Genomic DNA, 21,733 nt, shown 5'->3' on the forward strand with positions numbered 1-21,733 from the left:
CAGGGTGTGGGGGAAGAGGTGTCGGGATGGATTGCCAAATATGCTGGGTAAAAATTAGCAGCTGCAAGTGTGCAAGAGAAAAGGTGGAGAAAAGAGGGGGTAGGGACAGATGGAGAGAAGGAGGGAGAGAAAGAGGAGGTGGGAGAAAAGGGAGGAGGGGATAACAGTGCAGAAAGATATTAGTTAAAAATCTTATAGCCCCAAGCCCAGACGCCATCTGTACGTAGCAGGATACCAACAAGACACAGCTCGCTCTATTTGCCGTGGAGGTGTTACATACATCTTGGCCAGATAGTGTGGCCAAGATGTTCAGGATTAGAAATTTCACATGCCCCGGGAGAGAGATGCCTTAAAAGAGCCCCGTGTTCGGAAAGCGCCGAGCAGCTGTCTGCAAGCCAGGGACTGGAGAGGAGCCGGCGTCTTTGAAAAAGCTTGTCTGGGGTTTCCAGAGGGACATCTGGAGAACTTCCACCAGTGCTGGAGGGCGAATCCCTGGGAGCAAGGATTAGCTCTTTGATTAAACAAGCCCAGGTCCTCCAAGGACTGCTCTCCCCTACAGCTCTGCTGGGTTTTTGCATTCCTGGGCGCAGCATTAACCCCTTCAGTTGCGAACAAGGCTGAATGGCTTAGAGACGCCAAAGTTCACCTCGAAAAAAGAAAAGAAAGCTATTTCCCATTATCTTTGCCGTAAGATTTAGTTTTCTTTGCCTGCTGAGGACTGTGCTTTCCCCTTTGACAAGGACATGGTGGTTTGTTGTGCCTTCCGCGGGAGAAGTCGCTCAGCCGGGGTGAAGGGCACCTCGCTGGTGCAGCCGTGTCCGTGCTTCATAGCGTTCCCCTACCCAGGCAGGGTGCTTGTGGGAAGGCCGTAGGCTGTGAATATCTGTGTCTTGTTTAAAAGGAGTTAGAAATACTCTTTGGAGCTCCTTTGGAAGAGGCAGTGTCCCCAAGGCTGCTCGTGAGCAGGGAGGTGACACTTGCTGGCCAAGTGCGTAGCGTCCCGGTGTCATTGGAGTCTCCACATCCCTCGCTGCGGTTCATCTCAAAGGAGCTGGACTCGCTCCCTGCTGCACAGAGAGCATCTCAGCATGCCCTGAGTTGCGTGGAGAAAGGGGAAAATAATCCGGGAGCAGCAGTGAGGCTGAAGAATAAAATCCAGGGCAGCCGTCCGTAGGTCCTGGTGGCTGCAGGCTGTTCCCCAGCGCGGTGCCGGAGCAGCGCTGCTGCTGAGCCACTCCGTGGCCCCCGGGCTCCGGTCCCTCACTAATTACTTCCAGGCCTGTACTCTTGACATTTGCAAGCTCCTGATTAGAGCAACGAGGGAGAAATCTCCGAGGGAGATGGAGGCCAAACTGCACCACTAATAAAAGCTGAGATTGACAATCGGCTGGGAGGCGAGAGACGGGGAGGTGGAGGGACTTGTCCTTGCAGTCTCAGTTTCTTTCTGAGCCTCTGGGATGATGAGAGAAGGTCAGGGCTTGTTAACGTCACTGTGAGGAGCAGGATCCGCCACTGCCATATGCCTGATGCCCCCAGGGCCTGTGCCAGCCTCTGAGTCCCTCTCAGCTAGGCGATATTTTTAGACAGGGACCTGAACTGAAGCCACCCGCATGACTACCCCATACAACCTCAGGTCTGCAAACCGTCTAGGTACAAAAGCGGCTCTGCTTTCGTGCCTGCTGACTTAGTGTTTGCATCCCGATTTTGTAGCCTCCTGGATTTCGAGTTCTTATTCCCTTGCCCTTTTCTCTCCCGTGTCCCGGCTTGTTCCCTTCATTTGATGGCAGCATGCTCACTCAGGAGGTAGTGTTAACCAGAGCAATGGGACTGGGAGATATTTGGGATGGGGTGGTCCAGAAGACGGGGGCCGGAGAGGCTGCTCTGGCTGCCTGCACCCGTGTCGGATGCGCAAAGCGGCCTCCGGGGTGAGTATGGTCGAGACGTATCTCCCGCAGTCTCCTGCGTAGTTGTGCCAGGCTTTTGGGTCCCTACACAGTTAAGCAGGTTTCCGTTACGTAAATATGTATAACGTTCCCTTTCCAGCCCCCTCTTTCCCCTCCCCGATGCTCCATATATGCTTACCTGTGCCCAGCTGTCCGTAGCAGCCAGTTTAGCTATCTGTCTACCCGTTTATGCCCTGCCTTTACATCTGTTCATGTAGCCATGTCTCTCCAGTCTCCTCAGAGACTCTTTCTGAAGCAGACAGGCTTTTTTCCCCTTTAAAACTCCCCTTTCATGAATTACACCAGCTCTGGCAGGCTCTCTGCTACGCACACTCTACGACTACAGCTTCCTATCCCAAGGGGTAAACACCATTTTACCCAGCAGAGCTTCTGGTCTCTGCAGCACCCTCCCCGCTGGAGCTCATCCTGCTGCTGGATGAGGCTCAGCAGTGCCCAGGGTCGGGCTGTCTTGCTGGTGGGGAGCTGCAATGGGTCTGCGCTGACTCCTTTCTGCTGCTGCTCCCTCCCTGCCAGCAGACGCGGTTCCTCTGTGCCAGGGTAGGAACAGATCGGGAAGGAGATGGGGTGTCCTTCCTCTCCATCCTTCCCCCCTGAAGGATGCCCAGCGTCGACTGCTGGGGGGGGGAAAGGAAGCAGCCAAGCTGCGTGTTCAGGGTTAAGCCAACTTTTCGGCAGCTGAAGAGCTTCCTGATGGAAAACTCAGTCCTGCTTTTCTCGCTCGGCTCCTAGGCTGTCCTATTTATCCAAGCTGCAGTGAGCATCCCTCTGGTGCCTGCAGCCATAGCTGGTGCCGGCAGCCAGCACGCATCTCTGCAGTGCTAGCCTGTGGCTAGCGGTGTATTTAGGATCGCTGTGTCCCACTGCCACATACAAGAGACCTGCTATGCTGATAATTGGGCTTGAGATCACTGAAAAACGCTCGCAAACCCTCTTTATCGGTTTTAGCAGCTGTGTTTTGGGTCCCTGGATGAGGTTGGGGTCCCGAAATAGCTAAAGCTCTTTCACTGGTCTTCATGCTTCTCCTCTAGCCCCTGGAAGGTGCAGGTTCCCCGTGATATATTCAGTAGAAGAGGCAGATGCCCTTTGGAGGAAGGCACCCAACCAAGGTCCGGCCTGTCTTGGCTTGGACATGGGGAACTGTACAGCACGCTGCCGGGACATGGCAGCGTGAGGTTGGCTTTCTTTTGTAGGCACAGAGACGGATGTGTCTGGACGATCACCGAGGTCTTGGTGCCCTCAGTTGCTCTTTGAGGAGGTAAATGGTGGTCTCTGGGTGTCTCCGCTGATCTCGGGCGCTGCCCTGCTGTAACCGGTGGGGCGGAAAGCCCTGGGGCTTCTTGCTGCCATGATCTCTGTGTCAGGGAGTGGGGACAGGGCAGGGAGATCCTCTGGAGCTCCCTTCCAGCCTACTACGCGATCCTGCGGGGCAAATACGTGGCGGCAGGACGCCGTTTCTCACCGCCCTGCCTGCAGGCAGGCTCCCAGCCCCTCTCTGCTACCTGCTGCCCAGGCACAGGGCAGAAAGCGGTCCCAGCCCTGCACGCAGTGGGGTGGGAGACTCATCAACAGGTGGATGCGGAGAAAGATGCAGAGAAAGATGCGGAGAAAGATGCGGAGAAAGATGCAGAGAAAGATGCAGCAAAGCGGGGTTGGCGTGGGCAAGGGAGCCAGCACCCTGCTGCTCGTCGGGGGCTGTACGAGCGTGATGCTGCGTGCAGAACAGTCCTCTCTGCAGCCGGGGTTGAGATGGTTAAAGCTGGGGGGGGGGGGGGGTGTGTGTGTCCCTTGGCTAGTGGGAGCGCGGTGCGGCAGGGGTTAAAGTCTGGCGTGTGGAAGGCGCTGGGCTCGGCTCCGCTCCCCGCCCGCCCGGGTGCGGGTGTGGGGTGGGTGCGGGTGTGCGTGGAAGCCAAAGTGCCGGTCAGTGATGGAGCCGCTGCCATGACAACCCCGGGAAGTCAGCCTGCGCGCCGCCCGGGGATGCTGCCGGCCAGCCGCGCCGGCGGGGCTGGGATGCTGCTGCCGCCGCCGCCTCCTCCTCCTCCTCCTCCTCGTCGTCCTCGCTCGTTCCCCCGCTCCCCGTTTTTTGGTTGAGCGGCAGTTGGGAGAGCAACCTCCCACCCCGAGCCCCCGGTGGTGGGGCGGGGGGGTGGGGGTGGGGGGGGTGGGATTGGGGCGAGGAGAAGGCGCGGGGTGGGGGGGGAAGCAGCCGCTTCCCAGACCCCAGTTTGCGGAGCCGAGGAGCATCGCTGGTTCTGCCTTGCGTCCTGGGCGGCGGGGACGTCGCCTGCAGCTCCGCGGGGAAGTTTCGATCTTGCGACAGAATCGGCATTTTGGGGAGCTTTTGGGGTTTTTTTTTTTTTTTTTTTTTTTTTTTTTTTTTTTTTTTTTTTTTTTCCCCGTCTTCGTTTTCCTTCTCCCTCTATTATTTAAACGAAAGAGCAACAGCCGGCAAAGAACCCAACTCCAAGCCCGTTTTGCTCCCCCAGCCTGTTTTTATGGCCGCCCTCCCTTTCCTGCCAGAGACACTTACGTTTCCTCCTTGGGTTATAAACTTTTGATGCCAGATCTCCGCAGCGTGTGCCCAACTGAATCTTAAAGTAGCGTCTCGAGCAGACACACATCTGTGACCTTCATCTCTTGCTCTGCACCTTCTCTCCTCCTCTTCCTCCTCCTCCCCCCCCCCCCCCCCCCCCCCGGCCCTCCCGTCCTCCTCCCTCACCCAAGGATACTGGGGACTCCCTCCGGATGCCGCTCGGCAGGCTCAGCGCTCGCAGGCTGCCTTGCCGGGGGCTCTCCTGATCTCCGTGGAGCTCCGCATCGCTCGCCCCGGTGGTTTTGCTCCCCCCCGTCCCCCCACACACGCACCCCATCCCTCCTCTCCCCCCCCCCCCCCCTTCCTTTTCGCTCCTGGTGGCCTTGTCGGGTGTCGGAAAAGTCCCTGCTGCCCAGGATGGGGGTCGGTGGGTGCTTAGCCCTGCCCTGGAGGTGCCTAGTCGTCCTCTGTCTCAGGCTGCTCTTCCTTGTGCCCGCAGGAGTGCCCGTGCGCAGCGGAGATGCCACCTTCCCCAAAGCTATGGACAACGTGACTGTGCGGCAAGGGGAGAGTGCCACGCTCAGGTAGGAGCAGCTGGATTTCTGCCTTGGGGGGGGACTGGGGGGGATCCTGGCTGCGGCTCTCGGTGGGATGCTGTGCGCCGAGCGGGGCTGCCGGAGTGGTCCTGGGACCGGCTGGAGACTTCGCATGCATCCCGGGGGCTCGTTCCCGGCGTGGCAGGGGATGCGCTGGCAGAGCGGTTTTTTTGGGGGACCGATGTGCCGGTGCTGCGTGGCGGAGAGCGGGCTGCGGTGCGAGGCTGGCAACCTCCCGTCGGTGCTGGCGGGGGGCTGCGGGTGCCAGACGAGGAGCTGACAAAGGGGCTTAGGTGGCAGACAGCGAGTTAGCGCTGCCTCACGCTCCCAAAGTTGTCTCCGTGCGTGTGTGTCTGTGTGGGAGGGGTGGGGGGGGTCCGCACTGCCTGCACCGATGCCAGTCTGCATCGCCAGCGGGTTTCCAGGGCTGCGATGCCTCCGAGGTGTCAGTGTTTCGCCTTGATCGCTTTATAGTCTCTGCACGAATCTGTTAATATCAAATCAATCTTTTACTCCAGGGGTGCATCTTATGAATTCTGATGGATGCTTTACCTTACGCTGTTGGCTGTAGGAGAAATGCAGGCAGGTTATATGCAGATGGGCCGCTTCTATGCTGCACAATACGGCAGAGCATCCCTTTTCGTTCCCTGAACGAGTTACAGGTGTACATGGTGCATTACCTGGGTAGGATGGCAGCACTCAATAGACATCGCAGCAGCGTGGCCAGATGAGCAGATAGCAGCCCAGCCTTTTTCGGAGGGCGGTGGGGAGTCAGCTCGCATCCAGGGCTTTGGGTCGTGCTGTTCGCGCTTCAGGCAGCCCAGGGAGGACCCGAGTCGGTTAATCTGGCTGGGCGAGCAACCCTGGGACTTGGAGAAGAAGCACGGGGGACGGCGGGGCGTGAGCCTGGAGCGAGCGAGTCCGGAGGAGTTAGTCTGCCGCTTTCTCTGCGATAGCGAGCAGCGTGTGCCCCCCACGCGAGGCTGGCTGCTCCCTCGCTCAGACCCAGAGTAACAGGGCTGCAGCAGAGAGCAGGTCCTCTTCCCAAAGCCAGGCACAGGGATGGCACAAGCGAGCCGAGCGTGTCACGCTCTCCGTTAGCAGCCGAGCCGTCGGCGGGGATGAGGAGCTTGCGCCGGTTTGAGCAGAGGGGCCTCCGCTCGCCTGGGCGGCGGAGGCACGGCGGGGTCAGGCAGGCTTTCCGTGGCTGGGGTGGTCTTCGTAGAGGGGAAATGTTCGCTGCGTGATCGTGGTGGTGGGAAACGGGCTCCGGCTCGAGGGCTGTGCTGCCGGGAGAGGTGTCGGTTGCTTGCCTGCCTGCCTCCCGGCACAGCTCCTGCCAGACTTTGGGGTGTCGCCTGTGCCGGGCGCATCCCTATTCCTCGGTCCCGGCCAGGGACCCGCTGGGACGCGCTTGTCGTCACCCCACGTAACTGGGGTCTGCGGCGCAGCGGGAGAGCAGAGGGCACGTTTCCGTGTGCTCTTCGTAATTGAACCGCAACAAAGATTAACCTGAGCCGGAGTGAGCAAGGCAGTTTAAAGAAAAGACGACAATCCCCCAGCGAGATGCCTTTGGCTTTGGTGCTCTTTTCCTCGCCTTCTGAATTTGTCTCCCTGGTGAAGCGTGTGGTTCGGGGCTCTCCGAAGCAAGGCTCGTGGAGGTCAGAGCAGGATGGGTGCTTGCTGTGGGTGAGCTGGGGGCCTGAGCCCCTTCCCCGGGGAGCCCCCACAGCTCCAGTACTGGCCGAGGCTGCTGCCAGCAGAGGGCTGACTTGGATCTCCTTCTTTTTTTTAAGCTTCTGGCCTCTTTTCTGTGCTGTTTGCGAGAGGGGATGTTTGTGAAGCAGCCAGCCCCGGAGCGGTGGGGTATTTTAGCCTTCGTGTAAGAAACTCTGCATCCCCTGGTGGGACTCCGGGTGCCGGCGCTTAGAGGAACCCTTTACCCCAAAAGCACTTGCTCTCTACCCATTTACCCCCTCAGCGTCTGCTCCTGCCCAGGCTCTCTGGTGCATCTTTTCCATGCTCTCACCCTCTCCTTTTTTCTTTTCAGCTTTAGCTTTTCCCTGCTGCAGTTGGGTTTCTGGCCTCCAGCTCCCATTTGCCCTCAGTCTGCCCCATCTCTTCTTGCATTGCTGTTTCCCAACAGCCCCCCTCTTCTCTCCCACCCCAATTTCCCTGCTGCTGCCGCCCCTCCGCAGCCTCCGAGTAGCGAGCGGCTCTCTGTCTTGCCTTGGGTCCGGAGGTGGGCAAGGCATTGCACGCAGCGGCCCAAAGGGGTAGCATCAACTGCGGGTTGCCCACAGCAGCCCAAAGGTGGAGCTTCTTGAGGATGTGGCTGGTATTTATTTGCGGGCTGCAATACCCTCAGGAGAGCCAGGAAGGGGAAACTGCCCTGGATAGTCTTTCCGTGTGGGCGATGCTTTGGTAGATGTCTAGCCTGGGACCCCTGATGAGGTTTTCTCCCGGCAAATAGTCTGTGCACCCATAGTAGGAGCAGATGAGGTGTCCTCTGCTGTCCTCCCTGCAAAATGGCATTTTTCTTGGGGCTCAAACCGAGGAGTTGGGCCTTGGAAAACTGAGAAACCTGTACTTCCAGCTTGTCGCACTTGCAGAATTAGCTGCAGTCCTGCTAGGTCTGGAGGGATCGGGTCCTCTCCCATCCTGCTTCGTACGGTGCTGCGTGCCTGGTCATGAGATGGGCTGGGCCCGTGAGTCTCCCTGGCTTCGGCAGGGCTGATGGAAGCTCTTTGCTTTCCAAGATCAGCTCTTTAACCACACATTGCGTTGCGGAAGGGAAGAGATGAGAGAGAGCAGAACCGCACGCTAGCGGTGGAGGAAACCTGGAGGCTTTTCAGGCTGGTTGTGGTTTTCCTGTATTGCATTTTGGGTGCTTCCATTTCCAGCTCTCCACCCTTTTTCGGAGGGAGGCTCAGCATAATCCTTGCAGAAACTAAGGCTCCATCTACAGGCAACTTCTAGGTCATCTTAGATCAGCAGCAAATGATTCCCCTGTTTTAAGTAGAGATTGTTGATCATTCACGACTTTTTATTGTAAGAACAAACAATTCCCGTAATAGTCATGCACCTTTCCTCTCTGGGGAGCTCAAGGCAGTTTCCAAATTCTCTGTGTGCTATTCAAAAGAAAATCAAGCTGCCTCTTACCTGACTCTGAAATACAAGACCTTCTGCTCTGAAGCAGGGCAGATGTTTAGATGGCAGGAGTAACCCGTGTTACGCACCAGTTTGGGACATGGAACGGAACAAGGAGCACACTGGTAATGGACAGGGAGGTTGAAGAAGGTCACTTTTTAATTTCCCAGCTGGGTTTTGATGTGGAAACAAGGATTAAATCTCTGCTTTTGGGAAGAGTGCCACCGAGTCTCGGCTTTCTATGCACGATGCTTCTTGGATGCGTGCCCTGCGAGCCGCGGGGCACGGCCATCCGTCCCCTAGGTTGCTACGGGGGTATCACTGGCAGGTCCCCAGCACGGTTAGCAATCCCAAGGGGCTGACCCTGGCTAGAAACCTTGGGTTGCGTTTCATCCCAACTGCATCGCAGCGGTGGAAGCATCTGCACCATCGCAGAGGGCTGCCGGAGTTTGAGCCGGAGCGCAAAGGCAATGCAGGCAGCGGCTGAACCGCAGGTAACGCCGCTGCTGTGACAAATACTCAAGAGGTGTTAAAACGGGGATGTATAGTAAACAGGATCGTATCGCTTGTGCCGCCAGCAAACCGACCTTTTATAACAGGCATCAGTACAGTTCATAAAGACATAAAACAACAGCTGCTCAAAATTTCAAGGCTTTATAGTTTTATCAGTATTTAAGAAATACCGGCTTTTTTTTTTATTAAAGCAAAGAGAGTGCGTTTCAGTGGTTGGAAGGAGCAGCTGGGAGACAGGGTGTGCTGGGTTTTCTGCTTGGCTGTCGCCCCAGGGACACCAGGACTTGAGGAGGCTCCGCCGTTGCTGTCTGCCTCAATCTCCCCATCTGTAAAATGGAGCCAACAGCAGTTGCTTGTCAGCGATGATTAGAAGAAATGAGCATTCATCGGTGGTGCTAAGGTTGTACAAAAGATGTTAGGCATGTATAACTAGGCTTTTCTCTAAACTAAATAATACAGAGATGCTTTTTCCCTCTATCTAAAGGCAGATTTTCAAGTCAAATCCCCCTCCACCTTTATATTCGCTTCTGTGGCCTCCCCCATTGCTTGTCCACGAAGGAGACCAAAAAACCGGGGTAGCTTTGTTCATTCGCATCCAAGACTCTGCGACTGGCTGTATTTTGCCAATTAGCGAGTATGAGAACAATTCCAATTAAAAATAAAAAGCCAGAATAAAACATCACGAGATGCCGTTCTTCCATTTATTTTTGCAATTATAGTTTTAATTATTTCTGACAATGTTGCTTCTTTTTTTTTTTTTTTTTTTTTTTTGGGTGTAATAATCTACCGCAGTCTATTTCCCAGCACACGATGAGGCCTCAGTAAAATAAAACCAGCAGGAGCAGGCGGCAGGACCACAATCTCTGGGTCTGGGAAGTCGGGAAATCAGATTTTTTTGCCTCTGTCTCAGTCAAACCACCAGCCCTCGGTTTACCTACCTGTTAATGGAGGTCGTGACACTCACCTGCCGCCGTGCAACGTGCAACCGCGGTGCCCGGCAGCGAAAAGAAGCATTAATGCAGCCACGTCTCTGCTGTTAAATCCTTGCTGAGAAGTGGGAAGAGAGTTGCTGCTTTTTGTGTGCAAATGCTAAAAGCGTGGGGATTAGCGAAGAGCAGATTAGCGAGGACTTGCTCCATCGCTGCCCCCTCCCTCCCCCTCCTACCCCAAAAGTTTTCTGGAGCAGCTAAATATATACCTGCCGTTTCCAAGGTAGAGCTCGCTGCGTGGCGGAGCTGTAATTGGCGACTCAGTGAAATTACAGCCACGGATTCTGGCATTTGGATCCTCCTGGCTGGCATAATAATTTCTCCCTAGGTAGCTGGTATTTAACTTGTCTTATCTGCTCCTGATAGTTATAATTACAGTGCCCGCTAATTTCACTGTAATATCGCAGCCGTTGGAAGGGTGGTTGGCCAAAGGTCGGGGGGTTGCGGGAGGGCTCCCTCCACCCCAGCCCGTTACACGAAGGCAAACGCTGCTGCCGAAATGCAGATGCTGAGACCGTGCAGCTGGTACCCGACCTCCCCGGTCGTGCCCCTTTCCCACCTCGGTGGGGCTGGAGCAGCCGAGCAGCCCCCCCCCCCGCCCCCGCCATGCCGTTGTCCTTGCTAGCATCACGGGAGGAGATGCTGGAGGGAGTTTGAAGTCCTGGCGTCCTTGCTGCTGGATGAATTGTCGGTCTCCGTCTCGGGCCAGGGTAGGGCTTGCTGGTTTGCGTGGGCTGCCCGCTTGGGTTGCACGGGGAGAGTTTGGTTGTCCCCGCTCAGCAACACGGTCCCTGCTGTGCGAGGGGGAGATTTCGGGGCCGGCTTTGGGGAGTTGACCCTCAGCCGGCGAGGCTTTCGCTGCTGCTTGTGCCAACGCCTCTCCTGCCGAGCTGGTGCCGGGTACGGCAAGAGAGGCTTTGCCTCGAGCGTGGGACCGGACTCGAGCAGCAGAGAGCTAGAGCCCTGCTGCTACAGAGATCGTAACCAGGGCACTGGGGTTTTGCTTCAGAAAAACGTGGTTTTGAGAGTGCAGCGAGCTGGTCCGGCTCTGCAGCGGGAGGAGGAGTCACTCGGTGTCACCTCTCCAAGGGCCAGGATGCAAGCCCTGGGAATGTCCTTTTGCCTGGCAAAAAGCGATCCCCCCCCGCTAAGTTTTTGAGCTCTACTAGCCAGAAATAGTTACAAGCGGTGATATTCAGCTCCGGGGGTTGACACTGAACTGTTAGTAATCCTTTCGCTATAGGGTACGCGAGATCTTTTTGCGAGCATAATAAACTCCCTGGGATTGCAAGCGGTAATAGCCGTCCTTCCCCTGGATCACGCACGCTGCTCCAGGAGCTCGGGTCTTTGTTTCTAGAGAAGGATTAGGTGTTAACGCTGCAAAATGAAACCGGGGCACAGTGGCTGTCTTTCACATTCCCGGTTTCTGAAGAGTTTCTCTGTTCCCTTGACTGCTCTCACAGTTTGCCTCCTCCTTGCGTTTCTCAGCCCTAAACCACGGATGCTTTTTACAACAGCTGGACATATTGTTTTAAGTGATAATCTTTAGATACTGCAGCTGAGCAGACAGTTCATAAGGAATATCTGATTCGGTGACTATCACTTCTTCTTCCGTCCTTGCGAGCAGTCTTTGAGGGTTAGGATGTTCTGGTCTTTCTTCTTCGTGGTGTTTTTGGGTTTTTTTTTTTCTTTTTTTTTTTAATGAGAAAAATAATTCCCCACCCCAGCCCCTGCTAACAATTCTTAGTCTGTAATGGGTTGCTTACTGCAGGTTTGATTTGATGCGTAGGTCTTGTCTTCCCTGACAGACAGAAGCCTTCAAGGTCGGATCTTTAGTGCAAAATGCTCACATATTGTACTTCTGTTTTCCTATGAATATTTCCCAAGATTTGCTTAAAACGAGTTGTTTCCATGACTATACTCACTTGATGGACTTGTTCCTCAGGATAAAAATGAGTCTTAAATTCTGCTTCTCCGTGGAAGGGGAAGATAATGAGAATAACAACTATTGTGGCGGAGGATCGGATCAGTAAATTGTGCTGACGCTGATAAGGTGCTTTGTGCCATCTCCAGTGCAGGTGGGGTTCAGAGCGGGGAAACCCGACGAGCCGTCGCACAGAGCATCTTGCTTTTTCTTCTCTTGGTGTGCCAAGGCTTGTGTGTGGTGTCACCTCCTGGCTGGAGCTGGAGAGAGGAGGAATGGGAGGCTAGGAGGGAGAAAGTGGAAGAAGAGAGGCGAAAAGTTGGTAGGGGAAAAAGAAAGTGGCAGGGGCAAGAAGGGAATGAGTAAAGGGAAAAACAAAGCGTGGGAAGGGATGAACCAAAGAAGCAGCCACGACTGGTAACTCCCATCGCGTGAAGTTCAGCGCTGTGGGATGAGTTCCTAAATCAGAGCCCAGCAGTCAGCACGGCCGGCTGGACCGCGGGGATGTGCCGGCTGCAGGGAGCCGAGACGTGGCGGGGTTTGGCTTGAGCCAGCTGGTACCCAGGTCCCAGGACCAGTCACAACGGGGCAGTGCGTCCCCCCTGCTGCCTGCTATTTGTTTATATTTTCTCTGTGTGTGTATATATATATATATAAAAAAATCTAACAAATTTCTAACCCATATAAATCCAATTACCCATGTTTTGCCTGCAGGGAGCGAGGGAGATTAATGTTTGGTATTTTGGCAGGAATGTAAAAAGAAATAGGTGGTAATAACAATGAAGGCTCATAAAAAGGAACCGATAGCCGTGTCTGCGCCCGGGAACCCGGCCGTAATTCTCGTGGGCATTTGCCGGCAGGGTGCCCTGCTCCCGCGGAGGGGCAGGAAAGAGCCAGGAGTGCTTCCTGGGCACCTGAGCATTCATCCTGCGAGCAGAGATGACATTAATGTGATAATAATGGAGGCTGATAAAAAGAAATGGTTTATGCTCCCAGGGCACCTTCTCGTAACATATCCCGCTCTGCGTTGCGGCTTGTAAGAGCCACGGGAGCGTGCTGCTATTGTCCCCGTTTTGCAGAGAAGCAAGCAAGTCCCACGAAAGGAGGACGAACGTGGATTTTTTTTGGAAGGAGGGATGGAAGCTAAGCTCTTCACCCTCCGTGATGAGTCTGTGGTTGTGTTGGTCCTTGCTGATCTCGTTTGGAGTGACGTGGCCCAGGGTTTTTCGGGCACTTATGGCTGTGGGTAGGAGTTGGGAGCACCAGAGTTGTGCCCTGGCAGAGAACAACATCTCTCATAATTTTTTCCTCCGCTCGCAGCCCTTTTCTGCAGTGTCTCTGCAGGCTGAGTTTTCCCCAACTCTTTCCCTTCCCAAGCATGAACCTGGGCACACGAGATGCCTTCTCCCTGCAGCTCTCGGTCAGAGGACAGTAGTCTTGTCGGAGGACAGGCAGCCACCGCAAGGCTGTACCCATCACATCACGTCGGTGCTTGGCTTCGTCCCCTTCTGCTCCTCGGTCCGCAGCCCGCGGTCTGTCCCACGTGGTGACTGCGGTCGAGAGGGGTGTCCTGCTACCGGGCGCCTCTCCTCCCTCGGCTTTGACGCTTGGGAGCCAGCCGCTCATCATCCTTCATCGATACCCTCCGCTCTGCCGCCCGGGTGAGGTCCCCTCTTGGGCACAGCGCTGCTCTCTGTCCCCCCTGCGTTGCGGGTTCCTGCGCTGCTCCCTCCACCGTCACCCACGGTCACGTATTAATCACGGTTCAGATATTGCATCCCTACAGCGGTTTCTGCCTTCTCTGCTGGCTTTGCATCAGGCTCCTTGCTCTCCGTTTATTACCACCACCGGTTTTATAACCCACTTTATCAGATGACTTTTTTCTTTCTTTCTTAAAGAGCATAACCCACGAGCAACTCATCATTTCAGAAAGAGGGAGAGTGCCGTTAGCAGAAGAGAAAGCCTCCATGCTTATACCTTAAATGAAGAGGCTGCTTTACCGTGTTGTTGCATTTAATTCAATCAAGGCAGTTAAAGCCGAGATTTAAAGTCCTTTGTGTGATCACAGGAGTTGCTCTGATGCAGCAGCAGGTAGAAGAAAAGATTGAGCCCATTTCCAAGGAGACTCTAAGTAACTGTTGGAAGCAGCCAGGCCTGGGGCTTACTGCGGCAGCGGCTACGGTGGGAAGCTGTTAGCATTCACGTCGCATCCCATCTCATCTCTCTCTCCGTCACCCTCCCTGCTCTTCCTCCTTATCCCCATATATTCCTTTAAGTGGAATTGATTAGTTTGGCTTTTTTTTTTTTTTTTTTAACTGGGGGGAGGGCTGTTTTTAATTAATATTCTTAACTGTATGATAATTACGCCGGCTGGTCCCATCGCAGTCTGAGTCACCCTCTCCTCCGTTGTTCTTGCGAGAAAGCTGTTTGGACTTAATTAAAGTTAGGGATCGAGGGCTAGCGGGAACAGCGGGAGTCTTGCAGGGCTTTTGATGAAATGATTGCTGTGGGGGAAGCGGCTAGTTTCTTCCCGGAGCCATAGATCGCGATGCCGAGACACCCTTACGACTGTCTGGTTTGACTGCGTGCGTTACACGGGCCATTGCACCTCGTCCCACATATCCCATCCTGCGCCCGCAAACTCCTCCCGGACGCCACAGCCCCTGTTTTGGGGCCGGAGGAGCCCGGTTTTGGTGCGTTGCCCCTGCTTAGAGATATCCCCTCCCTGAGGGAGCGTGTCCTGGAGCAACACCAGCGGAGCTGCCCGCGCCGGTCGCTGCCGGGGGTGTTGCAGGTCACGGTGGGGGATGTTGGAGGGATAACGGAGAAGCTGCGTGGACTCGGCAGGTCTTTTTCATCTCTTGTGTCAGCGCTCGTGCTAGCAGACAGCACTGCCACCAGAGCTCAAATGCAGCCCAAACGAGAGCTTAACAAGCTCCGAGAGCTGTCCGGAAAGTTATCCTGACACCAAGTGACAGACTCTCAATTGATATCCTCCGGAGACTTTAAACTCACTTCTGCGAGGTTTCCAAAGCTGGTTTTGTCTCATACCTGAAGAATCCTTTATCTGCTGCGACGCCTCCCCTGCCTTGTCTCATTGCTCTTGATGTTTCTCTTTGTTGCCTGCTGCAGCACGGGTAAACCCCGCTGCAAAACTATTTAAGAGGGGTTTCTCTTGCTCACTGCTCCTCCTCTGGTCTGCTCTACTCTCTTGCTGGGGTTCCCATATAAATTGCCTGGGCTGATGCTGTTCCTGCTTGGCTCTGCAGGGAACTGGCTGGAGCGACGTCAGGACCGCTGCCGCTCATCCGAGAGGGCAGGGGATGCTCCAGACCGCTGGCGAAGGGCAAATATAGTGCCTGGTGTGGAAAAGGGAGGAGAAACTGTCCTAGGAGATCGCTCGCCTTCCATCCTGAGAAAGCTCTGGAGCAAACAATCAAGCAAAATTTTTGTGATCAGCTAGGAAAGGATAAGAAGCTGTGCCACAGCCGGCGGAGATTTGCCAAGGAGAAAATGTGTCAGACGAATCTAATATCCTTTGTACGACAGCGTAACAAGCCCCGTGGGTGGGGGGCAAGCAGGAGATGCCTCAGACGGTGACCCAGGCAAGGCTGTAGCTACCGCCCTGCGAGCTGATGGGAAGCCTAAGGTGACAACCACCGCCTGGAGCCGGCTGTAAGGAAACAGGCTGGCCGCTGTAAGGTGCTTCCCTGCTTTTGAGACCCAGCCCAGTAGGAACTCTTTGCCCAACTGATAGGAGAAGCAACCTTTGCAGTAGTTTCAGGCTGCAGCTGGCCGATAATGTCCTGCTCGATTGCACAAAGGGCTTGGGGGACCGTCTTCGTGTTCTAAATCTCCTTGCGCAGGATTCCTGGTGTGCGAGCGTGTCTGTTCATAGCATCGGTGTGCTGCAGGATTGGCATTTTGGGATGCCATCGAGGACTTTGAAGGTTTCTGAAGTAGCAACGCGCAGTTGCTGCTGTCTCGTCGTATACTCCGTCCAGTGGTGCTCCGTGTGAGAAGGTCCAGGGTGGAGCGTGTTCGCCGGTCTGTAAGGTTGGGTTGGTTTTCCTTCCAGGCAATGGGGATTGCCAGCCCGTTGCAGGGTGGCTGCTGGCCTCATCCTGCTGCCTTCTGCCGCCTTTTGTACGGTGTTCCCGAGTGGCACTACGCCTCCTCCCCTTCTTGCGAAGGATGTCGTGCTCCAGCGCCCGCTGCAGAGCCAGCCAGCCCCCCGGCAGAATGCACCCACCCCTCCCCTGGTCACCGTGCAGACCCGTTATGACCAAGAGAAGGTTTTAAGAGGCGGCTGGGGCCTGCCCAGACTCTGTAACTGAGGCCGCAGACTCTCAGAGGTGCGCTTGGCGTGTTTTCCTTGATTTCGCTTTTATCCCCCAGTAAATCAGCGGTGGGGCCAGCCCATCGGAGGGAAGCAGCTCCCTTTACTAAAAGGTGCTGGCTCTCCCCGGTGGCCACATCCTGCGCTGTGCAGGAGCTGGCGAGCTGTGAGGGCACGCGGTGCGTTTTCACCTTCGCCAGCTTTCCGGCTGGCCGCTTGCGTTTGGACCTGGAGCGGGGATTACGCCGGGTGTGTGATGCCGGCTCCCAGCTGAATCCCTTCGCCATCCCCTCTCCTAGCCCACCGCCCCAAGGCGGGAGCTGTCGAGGGTGGGTGAGACCGCGTGGTCCTGGCCGCAGGCTCCCTCTGGGAAGGGGCTCTGACATCTGCTCGGCCTCGCTCTCCGAAACCCGTGCTTTGTCCTGCGATTGCTGAGCTTGCAGCTGGTTTTCAAGACTGATGCTGCACTTAGCGGGGTGCTGCCAAACCCACTGAGTCCAGCAGGTTATTTCCCTTCAGAAGCCATTTATCTTTTCCCTTTCAGACGCGGGGCTTCTGTCTCTCATCTTTCTTTTCCTCCCACGTGGGAAGGAGCCCGGTCTTCCCAACCCTCCCAAATCACTGGCGCCGGGCATGGGGTCAGACTCCATCCGAGGAGCACGGGGACACCCTGGGGAGGAGAGGCAGCTATGGGGAGGGGGCACCGTGGGCGAGGGGGTGGCAGGACTTGATGGGCTTCTTGCAGTGCCGCTTGACAGCTATCGATTCCTTTCTGGTTATTATTTCGAGGGAGATCGCTCCAGACTTCAGCTTCTTCCGCATGTCTTTTCCGATCAGGTTTTCGGATGAGGCTGCCCTGCCGGCTGGTGGGATGCAAGCAGGTGCCGGGCTTGGGTTTGAAAGCTTTCCTCTGGCAGGGAATTGGCAATTTGTCTCTCTTTCTGAGGGGTTTGCGTGGAGTGAGAGAGAAGCTGAGATGCAAAATGTCAGATGGGAAGTTTAGGAGCGCTTTGGGCTCTGCCACTGCCTCTCGCTATGACCCCGGGCACCTCCCTTACCTTGGGACTTTGGTTGCCTCATTAAAAAGCAGGGGCTCCAAATTTCCTGACTTTTGTTCCTATTCCCCGCAGTTGGAGGACTCTGATCCTTGGGTAGGGGCTTGCACGCTGCCGAGCACTTTTGAAAATCCCATCCCAAAGTTACCTTCAGCAGCGACGCTCTCTTTCATTAAACACTAACTTAATAGTACAGGAGAATGCTGTGTGATGGTTATTAAAGTTTAACAACTGTGTATATCTATTACCTAGCTGCTAAATCTTTATATGCCTTAAATAATCAATTGATATTTAATTAGCATACAGTACTATTACTGCCTCCCTAAATCTATAATGATAAACCAAGTTACAAGTTATTGGACATTAATTACTATCTGATGATTAGAAACAGCAAGACATTTGCCAGCCTCATCCCAGATATAATACAGCGTGTCCATGCACACTGCAGAGCTAAACCGTGCTTACTGTCTCTTAATAATCAATGGGTGTTTAACGTGCAATATTTGTCTAATTAGCACTAAATTAAATCCTCATTGACAACACTTCAGGGTAAGAGATCTGCATCAAATATGATGGATTAGACACAGAAGGGCTGTTACTGTAAGCAGGAGATGTGCGTGTCATTTGCTTTGCTTGTCATGGCTGGCACTTGCCTCCCTGTGACTGTCAGCCCGGTCCTGGGGGGACCGGTGATGGAGTGATGCCTCGATGTTGGATTGACAGTCCCGGAGACCCCAGGTCTCTCTTTACTGAAGCTGTAGACACAAGCAGTTCTTCCCAGTGCGCTCCCCTGCTTCTGATCCCCTCTCACCCACGGCTTTCCTTGTGCCTCAACCTAGAAGGACGGGCTTTGGCGGGGAGCAGGTTGCTTTCTGCGCAAGCAGAGGTCTTCCCAGCCGTCGTGGGCAAACGTTTCTTCTGCATTTCGGGGGGCAATGAGGATCGGGGAGATGGTCGTGGCCATCAGTCTGACCTCGCGTCGGGGCTGCTGGGTGAAGATCGGAGGGATGTGGGGGTGAGAGCAGCCCCGAAGCCCGACGGCGCGTGGAAGAGCTCCCTCGGGGCGGCGGGGTGCTGCCGTCTCCCGCGGCGAAGCGCCTTGCTGCCGTTTGCCAGCAAACGTGGAAGCTGTTTTGCGAGAGCAGCGGGAAGGATTGCACGGCCCCCGGCTCTTTGCGAGAATCAGCCTGTCCTTCACACTCAGCGTGGATGTAATTAACTGTGCAGATAGGATGTTATGCCAACAGCAAAGCAGAAAACACCAGAAAATGAGTCAGAAGCGATACCGGGGCTGTTTGGCACGGAGGCGCGGGGAAGCGGCAGCCAGGCGTGTTGCACGGCTCGCCTCCCGCCGCACCGGCATATGCAGGAGCATCGCTTCAGCCTCCTCTGCCTCTGACGGAGGGCAGGGTCAGCGCTCCGGAGAGGAGCAATACAACGCGGGGAGGCTCCCTGCAGGGTCTGGAATGGCTTTGCCGTAGCGTGCAGGGGAGATGAATGGTCCCTGGGAGGTGTTTCTCTCCCTCGGTGCACGATGGATGTGTAACTTCCAGCTCCTAGCTCCCTCCTTTCAATCCTTTGCAAGGAATCGCTATCCTTGCTATGTCAAGGGAGGTTTCTCGCCACCAGTTTTCCTGCCGCCTTTGGGGTTTTGCTAAAGGTGGTGAAACCTCTTGAAGCCTGAGCGGCTCCTTGGCTCCTCATGGGTCTTTCTCTGCCCCCCCCCCCCCCCCCCCCCCAGAAGCCCAGCTCCTGCAAAGTGCAGAGCCCCGCCAGCTGGGATGGATGTCTCCTGCACTCTGCAGGAGCTGGGATGAGAAAGAAGGGGGCAAAAAAAAAAAGATTCCCAATTAGCAATTGAAATTGTTCTTAAAAGAATTTGTCTATTCTGCAAGGAATGCTTAGTAATTGATAGCAATTTCTAGCAATTAAATACAAATTAATTCGTGCTACTGAGTAGCAGTTTATTTATGGCTCTGTATTTATGGGCACTCCCTCTCCTTAAAAATATCGTCATTGCTTTTGATAAGTAATTAGAGTTTACTGAATAATTTCCCAATGTAGGTATGAATTTTAAATACTTTTTAGTAGCAAGCAAGCGTTCCATTGTATTGCTGAGTGAGGGATTATCATTATTTATACTATAGTAGGGCCTAGAGGCTGGGACAGGCACTGTGCAAGCGTATAGCAAAGAGATAGTCCGTGTCCAGAATAGCTTACGGTGATTTTTATGTCTCGGGTCTCTGCAGGAGGCTCCTGAGCATGCTTTTCCAAGAAATAAAGGTCATTTGCAGTCATTTGCACCAGTGCAACATGGGCTGCAAGCAGTGGCTTGGCTGCAACCGTGTTTCTCCTTCCTTGTGATTAGTGGGAAATAGTAATTCCCTGCCAGTAATAGTAATGGTTAACCACTCAAAAGAGTAGGGTCAAGCCCCGGACCATGAGGTGGTGAGCAAAGGTCATGTCTTTTGATTAGTTTACTTAAGTTTTGGATTTGAGGTGCCTGTTATTTGCTTTGTGGTCTTTCTAAGATGGTCTCAGATCGTGGCTGCAAACTTTTAACGGTGCTCCTACGGCTATGCACGTGCATGTTAGCTCTTTACCAGGGGAGATCTTCATATAATCACATTTCCAGGACTTGTAGATTTGAGGGGAGAGGGAAGAGCCGTGATTTAATGCTATTTGTCTTTTTAATGCTGGTTTAATGCTGCGGGTGGGAGCTGGCGGTATGACACCAGTCGTGGAGAGAGCTCTGACCAAAAGAGTTGATTTTAGGAAAGCTGTGTGTCCCAAACGCCTTCCATCGGGCTGTGCTGGTGGGTGTGCGACTCCCCTTGAAGCATCCAAGGGATGCCCCGGGGAGAGCAGGACCCCTGGCAGGGATGGCATGTGAGGGAGATCTCTCTCCTGATGTGCGATTTACAAAATGTGGTAGTCATCTTAAAAAATGCTGTAAGCAAGAGAAACTGGCCAGACTGGAGGGAAGGTGCTAATTAAAGCATGCGGTAACAGCATCCATGCAGGGTAGATGCTGGAGAGAGGGAGAAACCCAAGCCTGGAGGGCAGGCGTCACGTTCAGAAGTGAGCTTGGGAGCCGACAGCAGCGTTTGGGCGTGCGGTGCCAGGCAAGGGTACGCTCAAAAGTGCAGACTTTCTGCCCTAAATGTGTTTTCGGGGTCCTGAGGTGGAGCGTGCTGCTTGTACTGAGGGTCAGACTAGAGCCTGGGAACCTTGGAGAAATAAATACCCCACGGCATTAATGCGTAGGGGACAGCTTTGGGATTTACCACATGTACTTACGTTATAGCTGAAGTGCCCGTGGGCTATTTGGAGCTTTGAGGCTGCTTGGGCCGTTCGGAACGTCGCAGAGGTACCCGGCCCCGTTGCTGCTCCTGACCCCCTTGTCACCTGTGGGTAGCAGGATCGGCCCCCACCTCTCGTTCAAAGGCTGCGCTGATCCTGCCTGTGGCTGCGCAGCCTGTTCTGGCTCGTTTCTGCCTTCATTACTGAGCTTGATTAAATGGTACTTGTACAGCCAAGGGTTGGGAAAACACACAAAGGGACTTTTGTAGTCATTTGAGGCACTTAGATACCGTGGAGACAGATGCTGAAGGGATAGAGAGACGGAGTTTGACATTGCGGTTGCAGTAATGAGATGTAACCTATTAGGGCAGTGTCCTCCTGGGGTCCAGTTGCCTCCAAGGAGGGGACAGGTTTGAGACAGAGCCTCAGGACCTGGAAAAGGCTCCTTCTGAAGAGGAAAAGAGTGAACTGGAGAGTTGCCCTGTCCTTGAGAGGAGCTGGGGACAGGTTGTCTCTGGCTTTTGCAGAGGACGGGGTTCGGAGAAAATGAGGGTGAGAAGGTTTTGCCCTCAGGATCTCACTTCTGTATCTTGTTTTATAGCGTCTGTGCATGCAGCCAACGATATTGCTCGTACTGTTAGAGCGCACAGAGCTGGATTTAGCCATCGTCTTGCGGGCTGTGCCTCTGCTGTATCATCACGGGATGTGTACGGTGCTTGGGGTGATGCTAAGAAAGGAGACTACTCTTGTCACCTCTCCGTGAATCCTCAAGCGGGGTGCAGTCTCCTAAACTGTCGAGTCAAACTTGTCTTTGGGCCTGGGAAAGGCTGCAGCAGAAGGTGGTAACTCTTGTTGTAGGGCAGCAATGGGTGAGTCTGGCCAGCATTGAAGCTGCCAGGGCTGGGACAGACCGCAGGGTCCACCCCAAGTGATGACGTTGAGGCAGTTGTCTTGGCAAAGACTTTTAAGGGTGAGGAGGAACGTCAAACCAGCAAGCTTGTGGTCTTGAACTCTCCTGGCCTGGCAGTCTTGCCTTAGATTTCACAGTCCAATTATTTTCATGCCGTCCTTCCCGTGCTGGAGGAGCAGGGAGCTTTCCTCCCTGCCCATCTGCAAACCTCATCGCACGCTTCACTTAAACGTTTTCCTTTTACCTGTTCCCTGCTGCTGGGAGGGTCCAGGCCATGGCGATAGCTTTCATCTCCTCTCCTTTCTTGTGATGATTCAGAGCTGGTGGCTTTTGGCCTCTGCTCTACGGGTCTCCGGTTTGTTATAAGCCGTTGCGAGGCGGTTTGTGGTGCACTGGTACATGGAGGAGAGATGCCGCGGACCCTTTTGGATTAATCGGCTGCCTGACTGCGAGGGAT

The 21,733-nt window shown here is 54.6% G+C and overlaps 1 protein-coding gene and 1 long non-coding RNA gene across 9 annotated transcripts in view; one reads left to right on the forward strand and one right to left on the reverse strand.

The window, feature by feature from the left end:
* The window catches only part of OPCML (opioid binding protein/cell adhesion molecule like), a 315,386-nt gene that overhangs the window by 190,845 nt on the left and 102,808 nt on the right, over positions 1-21,733 (forward strand). For 6 of the 8 annotated variants that reach the window (XM_030021749.2, XM_030021748.2, XM_030021751.2 and 3 more), the window contains one exon: positions 4,997-5,081. In XM_030021749.2, the coding sequence (XP_029877609.1) occupies positions 4,997-5,081 (85 nt within the window). Of the gene's footprint in view, positions 1-3,848; positions 3,882-4,145; positions 4,562-4,996; positions 5,082-21,733 lie in introns of those variants that run through there. The other 2 variants (XM_030021752.2, XM_030021750.2) reach the window with 2 other exon arrangements.
* On the reverse strand, positions 8,897-9,796 carry LOC115344451. Its single transcript, XR_003924524.1, has 2 exons — positions 9,695-9,796; positions 8,897-9,151 (listed from the first exon to the last, which is right to left on the reverse strand). It is a non-coding gene; the product is annotated as an uncharacterized LOC115344451 (long non-coding RNA).

Source organism: Aquila chrysaetos, chromosome 8 (assembly GCF_900496995.4).
Source record: "Aquila chrysaetos chrysaetos chromosome 8, bAquChr1.4, whole genome shotgun sequence".
Lineage (NCBI taxonomy): Eukaryota > Metazoa > Chordata > Aves > Accipitriformes > Accipitridae > Aquila > Aquila chrysaetos.